At 44.1% G+C, this 19,477-nt stretch overlaps 4 protein-coding genes across 5 annotated transcripts in view; 2 read left to right on the top strand and 2 right to left on the bottom strand.

Moving 5' to 3' along the window:
- Positions 1-2,779, top strand: part of BTBD7 (BTB domain containing 7) — a 56,249-nt gene extending 53,470 nt beyond the window's left edge. Inside the window, exon 14 of the mRNA XM_058834128.1 lies at positions 2,650-2,779. The gene's annotated coding sequence lies outside the window, so the exon portion shown is untranslated. The remainder of the gene's footprint in view (positions 1-2,649) is intronic.
- UBR7 (ubiquitin protein ligase E3 component n-recognin 7) lies at positions 1-10,015 on the bottom strand. The gene is made up of 11 exons (XM_058834353.1): positions 9,851-10,015; positions 9,564-9,697; positions 9,361-9,421; positions 8,202-8,297; positions 7,060-7,113; positions 6,151-6,256; positions 4,929-5,113; positions 4,261-4,392; positions 3,728-3,890; positions 2,774-2,835; positions 1-1,989 (listed from the first exon to the last, which is right to left on the bottom strand). Exons 1-11 carry the CDS (start codon positions 10,013-10,015, stop codon positions 1,897-1,899), a joined length of 1,251 nt encoding a protein of 416 aa, XP_058690336.1. The 3' UTR covers positions 1-1,896.
- On the top strand, positions 9,873-11,045 carry GON7 (GON7 subunit of KEOPS complex). Its single transcript, XM_058834483.1, has 2 exons — positions 9,873-10,446; positions 10,544-11,045. Exons 1-2 carry the CDS (start codon positions 10,209-10,211, stop codon positions 10,672-10,674), a joined length of 369 nt encoding a protein of 122 aa, XP_058690466.1. The 5' UTR covers positions 9,873-10,208; the 3' UTR covers positions 10,675-11,045.
- A 4,055-nt stretch (positions 11,046-15,100) lies between these two features.
- LYSET (lysosomal enzyme trafficking factor) lies at positions 15,101-19,360 on the bottom strand. 2 transcript variants are annotated; one of them, XM_058845001.1, is made up of 3 exons: positions 19,207-19,349; positions 18,438-18,567; positions 15,101-17,211 (listed from the first exon to the last, which is right to left on the bottom strand). In XM_058845001.1, exon 3 carries the CDS (start codon positions 17,193-17,195, stop codon positions 16,800-16,802), a length of 396 nt encoding a protein of 131 aa, XP_058700984.1. In that variant the 5' UTR covers positions 17,196-17,211; positions 18,438-18,567; positions 19,207-19,349; the 3' UTR covers positions 15,101-16,799. The 2 variants fall into 2 exon arrangements, with proteins under 2 accessions (XP_058700984.1, XP_058700978.1); XM_058844995.1 differs by lacking the exon at positions 18,438-18,567 and having other exon boundaries at positions 19,207-19,360.
- Between the last annotated feature and the right edge of the window lie 117 nt (positions 19,361-19,477).

The following is a 19,477-nucleotide window of genomic DNA, read 5'->3' as shown; positions in this document are numbered from 1 at the left end:
TTCTTTTCATTTTTTTATATTGTAGTTAGATGTGCAGTTACAGCTCCCGTAACAGTTGCTACCAAAAAAGAGCATGTACAATACCCAGAGTTAAATTTAAAAGCAGCTAGGAAAGGGCCCTGGGGGTCGATGACGCATTGAGCGTGAGCCAGCAGTGCCCTGGCAGTCAGGAGGGCCACCCATGTCCTGGGGGCAGCAGGCACAGCATCACCAGCTGGGCAAGGGAGGGGATTGTCCTGCTCTGCTCTGAGCTGGGGCAGCCTCACCTCGAGTGCTGGGGGCAGTTCTGGGTGCCACAATGTAAAGCACATACAAAGATGTTAGGAGAGTGTCCAGAGGAGGGCCAGGAGGACCTTGAGGAGAAGCTGTATGAGGAGCAACTGAGGTCACTTGGTCTGTTCAGCCTGGAGGAGGCTGAGGGGAGACCCCACTGCAGTTACAACTTCCCACGAGGGGAAGAGGAGGGGCAGACACTGATCTCATCACTGTGGTGCCCAGTGCCAGGACTGAGGGAATGGCCTGAAGCTGTGTCAGGGACAGTTCAGGTTTGATATCAGGGAAAAGGTTTTCACCCAGAGGGTGGCTGGGCACTGAACAGCCTCCCTAGGAAAGTGGTCACAGCACCAAGCCTGGCAGAGTTCAAGAAGTGTTTGGACAATGCTCTCAGGCACATGGTGTGGCTCTTGGGGTGTCCTGTGCAGGGCAAGGAGTTGGATGTGATGATCCTGATGGGTCCCTTCCAATTCAGCATACTCTATGTCCTATGAAACTGCTCAGCTGAGCATCTATGCTAAACTACTGTTTGTAAATAAAATGGTCAGAAACAGTCAATAGTAAGAATGATAAAAGTCACCTTTGCTTTTCAAAAACCATTAACACGGAAGCAGAATAGTACCCCATGATATAGAAATCCTCAAAAACTAGAACTTTAACGTACATTTTGGGGTCTAACTACATTAGGCTCCAAACTTACAAAATCTTAATTTTTAATTGCATCTAAGCATAGTCTTAAATGTCAGTGAAACATCTCCTGTCCCATGATTCTCAGTGGTTATAAAAAGAACATTCCATACTATAGCAAAATACCAGGATGCTGCAGTGTTTTTAGCAACATTTGTAAAGTAGAATTTGCTGTAGGCTAGATTTTAAAATCAAAGCACGTAACAACCCCCCATTTTTAGTTTGTAATTTAGTACCTCCTCCTAGCTATTGTTTATGGTCCGATGAGTGAGTTAAAATCGTCTGACAATTTTTTTACCAGAGAAACCATCCCTGTCCAATACTATAAATATGTTTTTACATGTAGAAAACCAGATTGCATCAAGCCTAAGCTCTGCTTTCCCATTTATGAGCAGCCGGGGGAGCACTTTCCCAGCAGGAGCCGGCAGGCAGCAGCGCTGGGCTCAGCCACAGCCAGGCCCGGCCCAGCCCCGGGGGAGCCACGGCAGGGCAGGAACCGGCAGCTCCTCGGTGCTGGGCCCTCCCAGAATCGCTACAGCCCGAAGGGGCAAACGGAGCCATTCAAGCAGGAAAGCCGGGAGCGCGTTCCCTGCCCCCGGTTTAGCACAGCCCCGGCTCCAGGCCCTGGCAGTAAGCAGGGGAGAGGCCAAGGGGAAGCAGCAGGACACACTGCTCCGGTAACACCTTCCTCCCCTGGAAACAAGGCCGGCTTTCAGGGGAATGCAAAGCCAGCCGGTACTGAAATCCCTCTACCTGCAATGAAAGGATTTGTTAAGCCTATGTTTTAGGTGATACGAATGAAGGAAGTCTAAGACAAAATGATGATGTTTCTTGGACAGCTGGATTTTGATGAGAAGCCAAAAATTGAAGATGTTTTTTCTGTTTGCCAGTGAACATTGTTTTGCCAGTTGTCCTTTCAACCCAAACCCTCTCAGTCTAACTACAGTAGTACTGCATCCTGTTAGTCCGTCGCCTTTTCCGAGACTGAAATTCTTCAAAGAAGTGCTGAATGTCTTCTCTTTTAACCACCTAGGAGAAGCAATATGAAACCCAAGTTGTGGTGCAAGAGCTTAATTAAAGGATCCTGTTGTATCTCCACACATAATACAAAGCACAGAAAAGCAAATACCCTGAAATTTCTCTGGTACAGCTTTCCTGTTGCACCTGAAGGAGAGGATTAATACCCAAATTCTATTGCAGATAATACAAACAGGGAAATGAGTTCCCCAAAGGCAGAACAAACACATGGAGCAAAGCTCCCAGTGGTATTTTAATGACCCTGATGTCTTGCTTTTACCATCAGAAAACTTAACACAAAGCAAGATTTTCACCAGTTCACTTCCGGGTCATTTGGATGTAATTAAGAATGGCAATACAGCAAGTCAGCCAACAAAATGCAAGTTTTACTTAATAACAGCCTGCAAATTCCTGCAGGAAAACAACTGATAAGACTGACAATCACAATCAGCCCTTACCCTTCTAAGAGATTTGATCTAAAAAAACCCAGAAAAGTTAAGAGCTTTTCTTCCTGAATATCTTACCTAGAGCAAGAGAAATTTCATTTAAAGGTAAGAACTTCTCTCAGTACCTTGCAGACAGATTTCTGTAAAGTTCCCATTATGTCTCAACAATGTCATTAAGGAATTGTTAAAATTGTATGAAATAAGGGATTTCTGATTTCTATTGCAGTTCCAGCAACTCCAAGAGACAAGAGAAAATATCACAACAGAACATCATGGTATTCACCACCCAGCCCTCAACAGTTCTTTAAAACACATTGTCTGGCAAACAAATTCTGGAAGCTGCTCCTTACCGTTCCCTCATCTGCAAACCTCCTGAGATAGTCAGTCAGTTCTGTCTTTAAATCATTGTACTCTGGATGGCAAAGCACAGGCAAAGAAAAAAACAAAAAAAACAACAGTAAGATACCCAGTTTTAGTTTAACAATGGCTCAAGAACACAACTTGTTCTACTTCCTCTTGTCATTTGTTAGGTTTACTTCAGACAAACCTACATTTGAATTAGATTATTATTATTATTATTATTATTATTAATGTAAACATAAAAGCCTAATAATTCATGAAACTAACCTATGTAGTGTGAGTGTCTGTTTGGGCTGATTTCAGAGAAAGGTACAGAGATCAGTGAGTGAAATCAGTACAATTAACTAAAAGACTGCCCCTGCTCCCAGCTTCCCCTCATGAAAGCATGTGTGGGTCTTGTTGGGAAGGCCCAGCCTGTAACTCGGGATTGGGACACTGTCCTCGCCAGAGTGCAGAGCCCTGACTGGAAAAGAGAAACACAGCTCCAGGTATAGAACACCTCAGCACTGCCTTGTCACTACGCTCTGCAGCACAGCTACAGGGGATGCCTGGCTGGCAGTCCCCAGCCAACAGGAGATTGCCAAACAACAGAAGAGGATAAATCAGCCAGACAGCAGAAGTCCCAATTAATGTTTAAATATTCACATTACAATAAATCACTACCATTACAGTATCTAAGTTGTTAAACAGGGTTAAAGTTCACACACCATCTAGTGACTCACTGTAAATTAAAGTTGTAATGATGGGGCACAGAGGACCAATCCTGACTGAGGTGTGCAACCTGTCATACACTTGTTTACTGTATGTTACAGTTGTTTACTGTATGTTTATGTTACTTCAAAAATATTTCAAGACTACACTGCAAGGCCTGATATCAATCTCTCGTGGCAAACTGTTCAGTTAAAGTGTGTTAAAGCAGATTCTAAAAATGAAGTTCTATTTACCACAGATAAGTTCCACTTGCTGGACTCTGTTCATACTGTTAAGGGTGTCCATTAAAGGATCTCTCCTCTCTGTCTCTTGGTCACTGGTACCCTTATTTTCATAAGCCAAGACAGTGTCACATTCGTCTGTCAGGAACTGGACTTCAAGCTCTGAGTACATTTTCTGGAGAATAAAGTAAAATTTACTTTTATGTGACAAAACTTCTCAGATGGAGGTGCTCTCCCACAATCCTTGTTGTTTTATCCACAATAAAAATAAAACGATGAATCTGTACCCAGTATTTCAGAATCTCCTCATAAAAACTTCCAAGCAATACTGGATTTAAGCAGCAAAGAAAATACAAACATCTAGAAGCCCTTCTATGCTATATTAATTCCATAGGATTCAGTGTGAATCTTTATGTGGAGTGAAGGGCAGTTTCAGTGTTAAGAATATTTACACAGATTTTACCTAAAGCTTCTCAGTGATTGTCTGGGAGCTCCTCCCTGCCTCTCTCCCACATCTGTGGTGGTAATGAAGAGAACATACATACCAAACAGTCTTCACAAGTGCACAACTTGCTCCTCCAGTTCGATGGCCAAAAGGTGGCAGTATCTTTTTTCACAAATGACTTGCTTTGGAGCTCTTTTAGCTTGCAGAGTGGCTCCTCACTCTTAGTAACTACCTGAATTAAAATGAGATCGTTCAGCACTCTATATATTACATCACTTCAAAGAGACCCTGGTTTTTTTAGCATTTTCTTTAGGCAAGAATTTTCTTTTGTCTCAAACACGTTTTTATAAACAACCTATATTACCATCCACATGAGAATTCTGATGTGGTTTCAGCAATTTCCACAGGAAATTTCTGCAGAAATTTACTGCAATAACTGTATTTAAGAACTCAGAGCTGGACCATCATGCAAGTGTAGCTACACCACGTATTAGAAAAAACAGAAGTCACCTCAGGGAACTGGCCAGGTGGCTGAGAAGAAGGGACAGCCCATCTGCAAACAGACATGACACCTCTTGACAGCCCTGTTCCACAGCCTATGCTGTGCTCCACAGAGACTGCAGGTCTGAAGGGTCACTGACTAAAGAGGAACATGGGAACAGATTGGCCACAGCACCCCTTCCCTGACCCTGTACAGAGCAAGGTGGGCTTCTCTTCAACTATCAGCAGCATGAAGATGTGCGGGTCAGAAAAGAAGGTACATTTTACCTCAGGACAGGCAGACCCAGAGCTAGTGGATGGTTCATTAAATTGTTCTGATTGCTTTTCTTCCTTTGTGTCATGGTGTTCCACTCCACTTTCTTTTTTTATTTCTTTCTTCTGCTCTTCACTTTCCTCTACCTTTAGGACAATCCCTTCATCTTCAAGGGAGTTTGTTTTGGTCAATGGGGGAACTGGAAGATACATACCCACAAGTAAAAATACTGTGCCAGAAAAAGTACAGGCCACTACAGACATTCTCTCTGCTTCTCCTATTCTAAAATACTCTGCTTCCCAAAATCTAAGCCCTAGGAGAGGGAACAGGGTATAACAATTTGAGAGATACTTGTCCTTCCTGACACCCCTTGCTAGCTATCACAGTTTCAGTAAGTGCCACATGCTTTGACTGTATCAGAGTTTTTCTCCAACATCTCAAAAACACCACCACAGATTAAATAGGCTAATCTCTTGTTTATTTAAAACAAGTTTCTGTTTTGATGCCAGTTTAAGAATGTGCCCTGTAACAAAGCTGGTTAGAAAAAGGAAAACCAAAAACAGACAAACGACCCATTCTGTGTTATTTACATTAGAAAGAAAAGAGCTACAGGTAGCCATCCTTGAAAATATCATTGGAATTTTGGGCACACGAGAAATTTATCAGCAGTTTATACAAGCAGCATTTTTTAGGAGACTATGAGAAACTAGCTCTTTCCACAGAGATCAAGTCATCTGTTTTTTTAAGCCCACAGAGCTGAGAGAGGCCTGGTGTGACCATAGGGGACGTGCGTCCTGAGCGCAGCCCCAGCCCCTACCCAGATTAACATTGAACATACTCATTTCAGGTCACTCTGTCATTGACTCTTTGCTGCTCAGAGCATCTGTAAGAATTGTTTGTCTCACTGCTTCCCTTAGGATGGCTCTTCAGTTCTTTGACCCAGTTTAGAAATTAAGTTCCTTGAGTTAAGCGTTAAAACTTCATCCATTTTATGCTAGACATCTTTGATAAACTAAAAGCAAGCAGCACAGAATTAAGATTTAAGAATGGAAACTGTTCGGTATTTTTACACAAGTTACTGGCACCCCACATGTTCCATTGCTGAAGGTGACTGTCCAGTATAAATAATGTGTATCATTTTTCCAACCACTTAAAACCAGTCTTATGTCATTAACAGCCACGTATCAGACATATGTGCTCACAAAATACTGGCTCAGATCTCTTAACTTTCTTTACCTGCTAACTGTGATGCATAAGCCCATAGGAAATGGCAACGTTTCATGCAGGCCTGGCACACCATTTCATGGAAGTCTCCACTTTCAGGGGGAACTGCACCGAGATGCTGTCAAAGAGAAGCAAGCACGCAGTAATGAAGCATCTATATTGATCATACACTGAAATTGTCCATAAACTGATGAAAACTATCTGGGCAATTAAGAGCACTTAGTGGCTTTCTTCTGAAAAAGCACTCCTGCAAAGCTCATAGTATGCAGTACGACACTCTTCATTACTGCACTTAATACGAAAGAAGTTTATCTACAAGAACCCGTAATTGAAGCCAATCATCTTTTTTTTACTCTTTGATCCTGCAACTTCAAACACAGAATTTCACTTGTGCCCTTCAAGGCACAAGAGGCTGAATCCTTAATGCTTACCCATTAAGTAGGGCACTCACACAGTGCTTGGCTGCTTTCAAAAGGCTTCCCCAAAGTTTGAAATCAAGAATAAACAGTACAGTCTGTTCCTTGCTACTTAAAGGAATTCAGAGCTTAAAAGGCATTTGAATGAAGAACTATTCAGGTAGTTGATAATGATGTACCTCAGTAAGAATCTTTTCCTCACCAACTATATTGATTTGAGTTTTCTAATTAAAGAGACAGTTATCAAGTTATTACTTTATTCTGCAGTGGTAACCTTCAAAAAGGTAGGACTCTTCCCAGTATGTTTTAACTGGAGTGGACAGCAGTGCAAGATCAGACTTTTAATGCTCCTTTGCATAAACTGAAAACAAATGCCTTGGAACTCACGTAATAAACTCGTTTGAGAACTATAGCAAACTTCCCAAGTAAGAATTACCATACAAACCTAACCAGTACCAATTTGTTCCTGTGCAAATGGCAGTTCTGCTGTTTATAGTTTCCTTACCCTTCCATGGAACCAGTCTTCACAAACTATGCATTGAATCATCTCATCTGGAATCTAGATAAATAATCATATTATTAGCATTAATAGCAACCTCCAGAATCTTTCACAAGTTTCAAACTGCAGTATCCCTCTTCACCCCTCACAGGCAGCTGCCATTAATAAGCAGTTTGTGCTTTGTTAGTCGGTTTGCCCTCAGGTTCAACAGCGCATGTCATCTCTCATATGACTGAGGCTGTGGAAATCCAATTTATTACTAAAAAACCAGTCCTCCCAGCACGGCAAGACTTTCTTACAGAAAGCTAATAAAAGTTAATACACTACTGGTATCCTTCTTCCTATAAACAGAAGTGCATGAACAGACAGCTCAGCAGAAGAAAGATACTGATTTTCACATTGTCATCAGGTCTGTGAAACCTGCCAGAACCGAACCTATCTGATCACCATACAGGACAGTACAAAGTGCTTTTTTACGAAACAACTATTAATGATTTCTTCAGAAATGTTTTTAGCTGTCTCTGAACTTCAGAGAAGGGAGTTTATAAAATGCATTTTTTTTTGTATTTAAAAGACTTGTTCCTTCCCTGTTCTATAAAACACCTGTTTTCTGTGACTGCAAACAACAGCATGCACATGCAAAGCCAGTGCTGTGTTTTAGTATTTCAGAGAGACAAAAGTGTTCTGGCTACTACCACGGACTGTAGCTAGTGCTACGGGACAGGACAGACTCTCCCCATTCCAGAAGCCTTGCCAGAGCATTGCTGAGAGCCCATGCCAGAGCATGGGGAAGCAGGTTCTGGTCTCTCCTAACATGTGCAATGTGTTTATTCTGCACTAGCCACATTTCTCAAGATAATGATTACCCTGTCCCCAAGGGGAACTCTGCAACCCCAGGGAACTGCAGCACCATTTTGTCCAAATCATGACTTGTCCTCCTCATCTGTTTCTAAGGCATAAATATCCTTACCATTAAAAAAAAAAAATTATCAAGTAATTCCTTCATACAACACGTGACAACCAATATGGAACATAAGATTTCTTGAAGTGGGATCTTCCTTGAAAAACAGCTCAGTGACCACCCTTTACACAGTATCTAACATAAACACCATCTATATATGATTACTACTGGATTTTGTATTTCTTACCTCATCTTCAGGATCAGGGTAAGGTCTTTTACATGTACAGTACAATCCATAGAAATTGTCATTATATTTATTTCCTGAATTCACCTTGCTCTTTTCCTAGGACAAAAGGGAAAAAGTCTCAATAGACAACACAGTAAAAACAGTTTCTGTTCCCCCTTAATTCCTAAAAGCTTCATTATTTTCATCAGCCTGAATATACGAAAAGGAAGATATTCTCCAGTCACCTCTGCTTTACACTGAGCAGCAGATAGGGCACATGAGGAGTGATGAAGTTCAGAAGCAAAGAGAGATAACAGCCTGCTCACCTTTGTAACAAATTGCAACTGTGGTGTCCGACAGATTAGTAGACAGATGCTGAAGCTCACTTAACCTGTACAATTGAATTTTCACTGAAGCAGAAGGAACAACCACGTGATCCAATTCACTGACTCAAATGAGAAACAGTAGCATCTTAAAATTGTCACAAGTGTCTCTGTAGGGATCACTGCACCATGACTTTGCTGACTAGCTGTGGATCCATTTCAATTCTCTCAGAATAAAATAGGCATACACAAAACTATTGTCTGTTTCGATGTTTGGACTGTTATTCTGGGAGCACCACTGCAAGCAAGCCAAGCAGCATCCTGTTGCTGCTTCCCAGAAGATTGCCAGCTACTTGACAAGCTCAAAATGCTCACTAAGTATAAAAGTATGGGCAGCTTAATACAGTAAAAAAACACCCTATCACTAGGCTCCAGTGAGAAAATATTAGGGCAGTAATGTCACCACAAAGAAGGAAACTGAACTGTCCCTCTGACAGCAGCACAGACCTAAATTTTCTTAATCCAGCTGCAAAATTGCACCCCAGAAGATTATTCTGAAACAGTTTAAAGCTAGTGAGATGTATTCATGCAGAAACACCACAACCTGCTTCTGGAAGTGTGCTGACCATGGATGCAGAACTGCTGCACTCATGGATGGCAAGGACCAAATGTTCCTTCTCCTCCAACATTTGCCTTTGGTCCCTCAACAATTTTATACCTTGCCATAATATTCCCACATTTTTTAACTTCCTGGGAAGACTGGAGGCATCGCATGAGTCAGCACTGGCTGAGGCAAGGCACCAACCTCCCAAGACTGTTATTTTGACTCCGAATGCCTGAAACCTGCCTGAACTTACCGGGAGTAACTTGCACTGCAGATTTTTGAACTTGCTATTTCCACAGTCACAGCGGAAATTCCTGGAAAGAAAAATGTAGCATTTCAGGGTTTATATTAAGTGAGAACACGCTGGGGTTTGTATTCTTAACAATTCCCAGCAGATTATCGGGAGCCACGGGTGCTGAGGGTGCTACACGGCCGCTCCCGCCCCCTCGCCCGTACCTCTTGGTGTAGAGCTCGAAGAGGCGGTGGGTGCCGTGGCACTCGTAGCTGCAGGCCAGGCAGATGCCCGCGGGCTCGGCGCCAGGCGGGGTGCAGGTGCTGCAGGCGTAGAGCGCCTGCCGCTTCACCGCGCCCTGCGGAGACACCGACCGGCCGCGGCATGAGGGGCGCCGGGGGGCAGCCCCGCCCGCCCCCGATCACGCCCCCGGGCCCCGCCCCGCCCCGCGCCCCGCCCCCCAGGCCCCGCCCCCCGGGCCCCGCCCCAGGTCCCTCGGCCCCGCCCCCACCTGTGAGTAACTGCAGCGCTCGTGGTCGCTGCCCCCCAGCACGGCCCGCGCTTCCTTCTCCAGTTCCTCGTTCTCCGCCAGCACCTCCGCCAGGGACACCACGGGTTCCTCCGCGCCGCTCCCGCCGCTCCCCGGCTCGGGACCCTCCGGAGCCGCCGCCTCCATCGCCGGGCCGCGAAGGCCGAGGAGCGCGAAGCGAGGCGGGAAACACGGGGCCAAGGAGGCGCCAGGGGGCGCCACGGCGGAAGCGGAATCGCGCGCGCCCCACGTGACCGTGGGCGGTGTGTCGCCGAGGGGCGGGGCGGCCCGCGCGACCAGCACGTGACCGGCGGGGAGGGCACGTGAGCGGCGGGCGGTGATGGCCGACCTGGCGGCGGAGGCGGATGCGGGCCTGGGGCGGGATCTGGTGGCGGAGCTGCGGGGCCACGACGGGCGGACGCGGACGGTGCGGGTGCCGTACCCGGCGGCGGAGGATAGCGAGGCCGCCCAGCTGCGCGGGCTCCGAGGGGCCCTGAGCGAGCTGCAGGAGCGGGTGGTGGAGCTGCTGGCGCCGCTGGTGCAGGAGGAGCGGGCGGCGGCGGGCGGCGCGCGGCGCGGTGAGTGGCGGGGGGGACGCGTCGAGGGGGCTCCGCCGGCCCCGGGGCGCCGCCCGCGCCCCGCACCGTTCACCCGCACCCGCTCGAACTCTGGCAGGTGCTGGCGGCGGGGATGACGACGAATACGATGATGACGAAGAGGATGAAAGCGAAGACGAAAACAACGTGGACGCGGCGGCGAGCGCCGATGACCCTCCCCTGAAACGGACGAAGGTGCAGCAGCCGTGAGGGCGGCGCTGGAGGCCGGGTGTGCGCCCAGACAGTCCCGTTCGCTTGTACCGACTGTAAGTGTCCCGGGCCCGCTGCACGGGCCGGCTCCTGCCGCGCTGCTGCTCCTGTTTAAATGCGGAATGTCCATCCCGACACTGTTTTAATACGGAAGCCTTTCCGAAAGGATGCGCCTGGGTGTGAGCAGCGTGTTGCTTACGGGGTGCCAGTGTGATGCTGACGCCAGTTTTTTTAGTTAACTAGTTGACAAGTATAAAAGTTTTCTCACAAATCTTCTGATTGGTATGTTTTTTAGTACCTTATTCCGAATCACAGTATTTCTTCATGTGACACCACTTTTAAAATAAAGCAATAAAACCCGAAAAGTGTTACTTTGTCAAATACAATCTTTAAAAGTACAAGACAACTTGTGTTTGTGTGAAGAAAAATTAGTATACAGCCACTGTAAGTATTAAAATTAACAAGCATGTAGAACTGTGCCCGTTCCTGTACAATCCTACAGTGGAAGATTATTTTTGCCTATCATCTACAAGGTTTAGTCATCTATCAATCAAGAATGCCTCTGTAAACAGTTATGAAACTCTTCATAGTCACTTCATAGAGCCCAAGAGTGTTCTCTAGCAGAATTTAACTGCCTGAATGGTGTGAACAGCATTTTGGGGGGTTAATTTCATTGTCTTGTGTTCTCCTGGCACAGTTTGTTTATATACGGAGCAGATCTTGAGGCTTACATATGTAGGACAAAGTGTGGAAATAAATGAACTTTTATGAGGACAAAATTGTCTACGTTCCTTTGAAATGCAGGGAGGAGTCAGATATAGGTCCAGTAAATGTATCCTTGACATTTATGTACTCAGATACTCTAAGATACTCTGTTGGCAGATGGGCTGGAGGCATAACTGAAAAGACCAACTCAGAAGGCTAAGGAGGTTTAGTTGCTGAGGGTGAGAGAAAATTAAACTTACTCTGATCTCTTGTCAGGCTGTAACATCGTGAAGTGATAAAATGTTTAAAGTGCTCTAGGGTAGATAATTTATTGCAGGAAGTGTCCTATCAAAATCACAAAGGCAACACTTTGTACAAAGAAATAATCTGATAAATGTATCAGAAGAGCTCTTTCACATGATCTGTCTTAAAGTGATGACATCTTCTATGAGCTCTGTTCTGCAGCTTTGGAAGCTTGTTGTACACCTACATCTGACACCAGTGTTTGCCCTTTTCCTCCAAACAAACCCTTCAGAAATGGTATAAACTGCATGATGGCTGAATAGCAACATTTAACATTAGGCAAGAATTTGTGGCCTTTACTTATAAACTGTGTAAACAGTCCATTGGCATGTCATGGACTGAAAACTTTTGGTCTAAAGCAACAGACCCTAACTTAGCACAGGATTAAGTGCAGGTAACATTCCAGTAATGGGATACTTCTTTTTTTTTCTGTCAGCCTGGACACAGGAATATGCTTCACCTGAGCTCCGGAAAATACCAGTGAGCATTGAGTCAAAAACTAGCACTCAAATTTCTGCCTTTAAAGACTCCTTGCTAGTCCTTACTGTAGTTACGAAAACTTTCAAATGTCAGGAGCACTGGAGCTTCAGGGGACCTTATGCAATTCTAAGTTGTACGCTTACTTGTGGCAAAAGTGCCCTAACTCAACAGACTTCATTTTTCTGAGAGTTGCTGCAAGGGGTTACAAGACACAGGAAGCTTTAGTGTGATGTAGTTCCCTACCCTCCCAATCCCCTACAGCTGTCTTCTGAACCCCATCTGGGGAGCCCCATAGTCAACTGTGGCCCTTAATTTTAGGCAGAGGAGGTAAGCCTCAATGGAAAAAAAGATGCCATGTTCTTCACCTCAGAGAGATGTAATACTTTTGTATCTAAGCACCCTTCAAGTAGGCACAGAACAAGCACAGTTCACCATATCTGCACTGTTCAGTGCAGTTTGTATGTCTTACTAATAGAATTTCATTTTACTGGCCTAAGGAGGCTTAGTGGATTTCCTCACTAAAATAAAGGAGAGAATGCTGGTACGTTTTATGAAATTAAAAGAGCTGATGTGATACTAAATTCTTGGTAGTATTTAGATGAGAATCAACTAGTTCCTAGTTACAAAACATTACAACACAAATGTCAAAGCATGTCTCCTTCACAAAGACTAGGATTATATGACATCCTCTATTGTAACTGTTTTGAAATACTGAATTTGCTGGTTCAAACAACTTTGAGGCTAAATTCATGAAGGAGCTTAACAGGTTGCAGTGTTCTGTGTTAAAAAAAAACTTTAAGTCTCAAGTATGGAAGGCTCTCATGGTTCTGTGAGGGAGAAGAGGCAATCCCATTATGCCCAGTAACTGGGGCATTGTCTAAAAGTGCAGTACCTTTCCTAGCTCCCAGGAGAGAGATCCACAGTCATCATTTCCATTAAAGGACTTGAATGCCATTCACCCATGGCAACCTATTTAATTCCCACTCACTCCATCTTAGGAGGTAATTTATACACAAGCTATTATGAGTATCAGATTCTCTGATAAAATACCCAGTAGTCTGGCAGCTGGGACATCATGGGGCTTCATTTGTGGTGACTAGGTTAGCACTCAGCAGTGTAAACACCTGAGCAGTGGTTCTGGGCACACACACCAGTCAAATGGACCAGACATGGGCCTTGAGGACCAAGTTGAGCAGAAGTACCTCCTTACAGCTGTAGCATGTTCTTCCCAGGAGAAAACTGCACCATAGGGGTATCTTTAAGGACAGCTAAGATAAGTCGGTTCTTAAAATTTAACTACATGATAAAATTATTAAACTGCTTTTGTGCATTAGGTCATTTGTAGAAAAGTGGTTGTTATCAAAGACTGTGACATAAAAAGTAGGATTTAAAAAAAAATAGTAAGAGAAACTAGAGAGTATCCTTTTAAGAAAACAATGGATGGACCAGGCAAGAGAAAATAAGGAGAGTTAATATGTATTCTGCACCAACTGAAACGTTTTGTTCCAGGGATAAGTCCTTTTTTGCAGTTCTACTTTGCTGCTGGAAGAAGCATGTCATAAAGAACAGTTTTTATTGTAACTCAACTTTTGTCCAAGTTTGGAGGGCTGCAGCCCTGTGTTATGCTCCTCACTGGACCTGCTCCCCCATGGCAGGAAGTGGAGGACAGGCTCAGTAGCACTTACAAATATGTGGCAGACACATTCCTGAGATGGGAAGGGACTGTCAGGTGAAAGTCAAGCAGCTAAAGAAACTAACACTGAGACTGCTCAAGTGATGTTCTAGAAGTCTGACAATGCTTTATCTTGTGACATGAATACAAAGAAATCCAGGGTAACTGGCATGCAGATGATCATTCATCATCACCCTTGTGTTACAGCTACTCACTTTGTTGGCAGAACATGAAAGCTCAGAACATTGCAAAACTTCAAGCTTGATTATCCCAAAAGTTTGTAGATGTCATTTTCGGTTACAGGCAGATCTTTGGTGACTCAGATAATCAGTCTTGACAATACCTATAAATTTTCAGAATAATCAAGCTGAAAGTTATTTCACTACTTATTTTTTAAAAAATACTACAGTAAAAACCAATTTATCATTAATTTTTAGTCTCTCCTTTTATTTACTCTGTGGTAAGATTTCACCTGTTGATGTTCCCCCGTTGCCAAAAATGCTGGAAGCACCAGCAGAGCTAACTTAGGTCTTCTCCTGCTCCCATTGTCTAGTATTTGTATACACTGTGTTAATAGTTCTCCACTGCTGCTTTCCACTTCAAGCTCAAATCCTTACGCACACAGCATTTGCTTGAATTAGACTGTGTTTTTCTATAGTTAGTTGCAAAGCACATGCCAGTCAACAGCTGTAAATCCAAAACTAGGCTTCTAATGGAAAAGTCTACGAACACGAGCCTCCGTTTTGCAAGTCCCCACCATGCCCAGCACATGCTCCCCATCCAGACTTGGGTCATCCCACCAGGCCTGCTAGTTTATTTGCCAAGGGTCACATGCTTGCATGACAGAAAATGAGGCAGTTCTTCCTATCATTTTCTATTTTTGACGCTTCCTCTTATGCTCTTGGCTCTTCAAATAATTCTATCTGCACACAATGTAATTGTTGAGTTTAAAACTATAACATCAAGTTAAAAACAGTCCAGCCAGAGGTATCTCTCTTACACAAAAGTAAAGAAGCAAGGGGATTCAGTTTCATCCAGCAAGCCCCAAAATTACAGGCTACAAACAAGTAATTAGGGCACAGAGCATAAGAGGAAAACAAAAGATGAACTGAACGTGCATGCTGAGGGAAGGACATGAGCACAGGCTACAGCAACTGATGGCCAGCACTGCTGTCTGGCACTAAACATGCAAAAAAACCCCCCCAGTAAACCAAAAGCCAACAACAAAAATGAAAAGATATTGATAAATATCTGCATTTATAGACTTGTGTTTATAAACATTGAAAAGTTTTTATTTTATAGATAAATAGCATGGTGATTTTAAAAGTTTAGAAACAACACAACTTAAAAGCTCTGACTTCCCAAGATAGTAACTACTTGTAAGAGTTTATAATTTACTCTTACTCCAGCACACTAAGATGGCAGCTTCCTCCTTTTCATATTGCACTTAGAACTCAAACCTTCTTGCCAAGGCTACTTGTTTTCAGGTCCTAGCACCAATGCTGACAATTGAAACCAGTGTCTCAAAATATCTCCAAGTACAAACAGAAAGTTTAAGGTGTTGGTACTGCCATGCTTAAACACAGCAACACTGAAAATAGTGTTCTCTTTCCAAAGCAACAGAAAGACGACACTCCAGGACTCCCTTAAAGCAGTCAGAAATGGATTAGCGTTTGTGATTAGGGATGGACAATCACATATAGTTGGAAGTTATAGTCAAGGAGTTTAGTTCATAATTCTTTTGAGCCTACTGCTTCTGACAAGTGTATTTTGCACTGTTTTCGTATTTGTTACTTCCATCATGGCTGAAAATTTGAGAATAAAAAAATACTTCTCAGAAAAAACAAAGACAGAAAGTAAGAAAGAACAGATTCAGTCTTACTCAAAATATGCTATTCCAAAATAGCATTGAAAAACAGAGGTTGAAACTGGCAAAGTAATCTCAGTGGAATTTCAGTATGACTGAAGAAATCCGCATTCATTACAAGAATAAGAAGGCATCTTACTTCTTTGAATTTCTGGAAGAAACATGATTCATATCTGTCTTACATCCTGTTTGTAGCATCTCCCAACCAGTTAAGCTTTCCCAAATTCAAAGTTTGTCCTAATATATCAGTTCTCCTGTAAACATGGTTTTGTATTATGTCTGGAGTGAAATAACAATGGTCATAAATTTCAGTTACTTGTAATTTTATCAAGCAAGATGACAGGAGAAGGGAACACAGAAGAGTTTTTATGCAGACTACAGGCCAATGCCAGCATAGGCTTCTTCTGATGTCATAGGGACAGTTTAAAGCACCAAGCTCCAGGCCTATGCAACTCCTCACTGCCTGCCTAATACAGTGTGGGACTGTTGTGTGACTGAAAACAAGTAGGCTACCACAGGAAAAAATGTACTTTTTCCCTTTAAAGGTTTGCACAAACTTTATTCTTTGCTTCCTGTTTTTATATCTAAATTTATTTTTCAAAAAATCATTAAAAACAGCACTGATGTAGATAATTAAAAAAAAAAAAGCAAAGAATTGTGTTAAGTGCAGCTTTTATAATCACATTCTTAATTTCTTTTTTCCTTTTACATTTACCACAAAAGAAGTATCGCATTGATTTCACTCCAAGGGAAAGCATAGGAAATCATTTTTTTGTACAGAGGAATAAAGTTGTGGACCAGAAACGCGTTTCCCCACAGGACATTTCAGATGGAGAGTTGCAATTTTGCATCATTAAGGCAAAATGAGGAATACTTCCATCAGGTCACCCAGGGCTCTCCACTCTGGCCACTTGATAGATCCATAATTAAAAACCTTTGTAGTTAATCGTTTGTTTTAAATAGAAAACAGTTACTCTCTTCATTGCTTATCAGTTTGAAAGAAAAGGCTCCTTCTGGCCTTCACTCAGAACTTCAGTCTTGTGATTAGATCAAGCATATGCAATTGCTTCAAATCAGCAACAGACACTAGAAGTTGAGCTAAGTGTCAATCAGTTGTAATCTACTGATCTGATTAGAGGCCTTCACAAATGTTTGGTGACGATTGCAAATAACAGCCAAGCAGATAGGAATGATGCAATACCCAACAGTTTTGGGGTCCGCTCTTGTACAGGAGTAGAGGAACAAGAACATCTGTAAATATGGTATTAAAAATATTATCGTCCACAGCCAAAACGGCAAGGATAGCAGTCGTACTTTTAAGGAGTGTGTCCATGTAGTTCCTTCCTGTGGTTCCTTGGGGTGTTGCTGAATGTGCTCCAGTGCTAGTTTGTTGTAAGTCTCATTGATTTCAAAGACGTAATAAAAAGCCGCAGCACTTGCTAACAAGTACAGCCCCACACCAATCCAGCCCATCCTCTGGCGGAAGTTCATCATTCTCCATGCTCTGCACCTGAAACAAAAGGTGACATAAATGTTCAGTACAGCTTGCAAAAACAGGGGACAGGTGAACCTTGGTTTTCGCAAATTAATTTTCTGTAACTTTTCATTACAGATTAGTTAAAACAGCACGCACATCAATTTCTGAAGACCTGACCATAGAAAATCATTACTCTGCCAGCAACAGGTTAATAGCAACAATATAAGAAGCTCTACTGATGCCTCTGGATAGTTTAGGGTCTGCTGGCTATCAGGATATACCTGGCTAAATTCAGGTACTCAGGGAACAAAACAAAAGTCATCAATTGGGCAAGTTACTTACCCCATCTGCCCTCAATGTCTCTAGACATACAGTGGGGATAATAAAAGATTTTCTATAAATACATAAAGTTCTGAAAGTTCTTTGATGCCTGCAAGACAAACATGCTGCTAAACAGCTAGTAATGGTACCACCACTGCTTGCCTGTGCTGCAGCAACATCCAGTTGTATTAAGCTGTAGCTGAGTGCCCTTTAATGAGCCACAGAAAGGGATGTTTTCAATTTGAACGTGAGGTTCAAGAGTTAGGCTGTACTAAGGGTTTATACTTGCACACAGGAAGGTGCTATAGCCATGTTACTTGCTCCTAACTACATTCCCACTGTCCCTGTGCAAACATTTGCTACAGGCTTTGCAGAGGAACTTGAGCTGCACACCTGCAGTGCTCTATGCCTCAGTGCAAAACAAACCAGACACTCGCCATCAGGCACTTTTCAGAAGAAACACAAATTATTGGAGCCCCACATACACTACTGGGCTCAGTTTGAGCTGCTTCAAATCTCCAGCTGGCTGAATGGGTCTACGTGAATGGAAAGACTCTTCAAACCAGTTGCAAACACTCCAGCTGGAGTACCTCCACAGAAATCATCACTTCTTTCCCTCCAAACAGCCCTTGCACAGGGCAGGGAGAACCACTGCTTCTCTGTACCTGACTAGGGTTCTCTGAAAAAAAAATGCTTTTTCAGAAGGATAAAATCCTTCTGTGTAGTGCTGTTTTAAGAAAATATATCAGGCCTTTAAAACACCAGACACAAGTGCTTACTGAAAAATGAATTATGCATAGAAAACAGTACAATTCATAGAAGCATTAGAGAATTTACCATAAATGATACAAAATCATTACACCATTCTAAATCACCCTAAGTCAGGCTAATCTGACAGTTTGGTTGGCAATCCTGAAAAATTTACTTCCTGATTTTACCTAACTGAGGGACATCCTCAACCCTGACATGACAGAATCTGATCAAGGCAGCTGTGGAGAAATTGTTCTGGCCCTCAGACTGCTGCATACACGGTGGCTAAAACAGGCAGGCATACAGGGACTCAAATACCTGAAAAGGAACAGTAAATACCTGAAAAGGAACAGTAAACACTTGAGAACGCTACTGCAGTCTTAAGATGCATCTATATAACTCAGCTGCTCGTTTCCCTTCTTTACCCCCACAATACGTTTAGTAGGACTACTGAAAAATTCGTGAGAGGAGCTGTTAATGCACAGGGTAAAAACTTGAACCCCAGGTCTGCGTTTAGCCGCTAAATAAGCCTCTGGCTGTTTTTTTCCAGCAGTTCGGCATATCCGAGCTGGCTCACGAGTTGTCGCCTTCGAGGAAAACAAACCGTCACAAGGTATGCACATACTGAAAGCACAAACACTATCAAAAGAGCAGTGGATTTAAGAAGGTAAACACCACCGCGTTTCAATCCTGCCCTTGAGCACTAGCCAGAAGAGAAGCCCTAGCTCCCGGTTATACCGAAAGAGGCTGAGGCAAGAGTTTATTCATTGTTATTCTCCATTTTCAGACCCAACTCCAGCTTGCAGCTTTTGGGCACATCCGCGATGGTTCTCAGACCCCTTCACCCACTGGGGCTCTCCTCCGGCGACCGCCCGCGCACACCTCCCGCCGGACCCGCGCCCCGGGCGAGACGCTCTTCATCGCCACGGGTCCTTCTCGGCGCCGGCAGCTCCTTACCTTCCTCTGGCGGAGAAGGAGGGAGCGGGAGGGCGGCGGCGGGCGGCCCGCTCCCCTCAGCCCGCGCCGCGGCGCCGGGAGGCGGCGAGTCCCGCGGGCCCGCCCCGCTGCCCGCCCGCCGCCATGGCCCCCGCCGGCACCGGCACTTCCGGCACGGGGCAACGGCTGCCGGGGCGCGCGGCCGCATCCGGGGCGGGCGCCTTGGCTGGGCGCCATCTTGACTCGGGCGCGCGCCCCTCTGTGGCCGGAGTGGCCTCGCCCAAAATGGCGG

This window comes from Poecile atricapillus, chromosome 1 (assembly GCF_030490865.1).
Source record: "Poecile atricapillus isolate bPoeAtr1 chromosome 1, bPoeAtr1.hap1, whole genome shotgun sequence".
In the NCBI taxonomy this organism is placed as follows: domain Eukaryota; kingdom Metazoa; phylum Chordata; class Aves; order Passeriformes; family Paridae; genus Poecile; species Poecile atricapillus.
The sequence above is the reverse complement of the archived record's forward strand: the minus strand, read 5'-3'. Positions and strand labels throughout refer to the sequence as shown.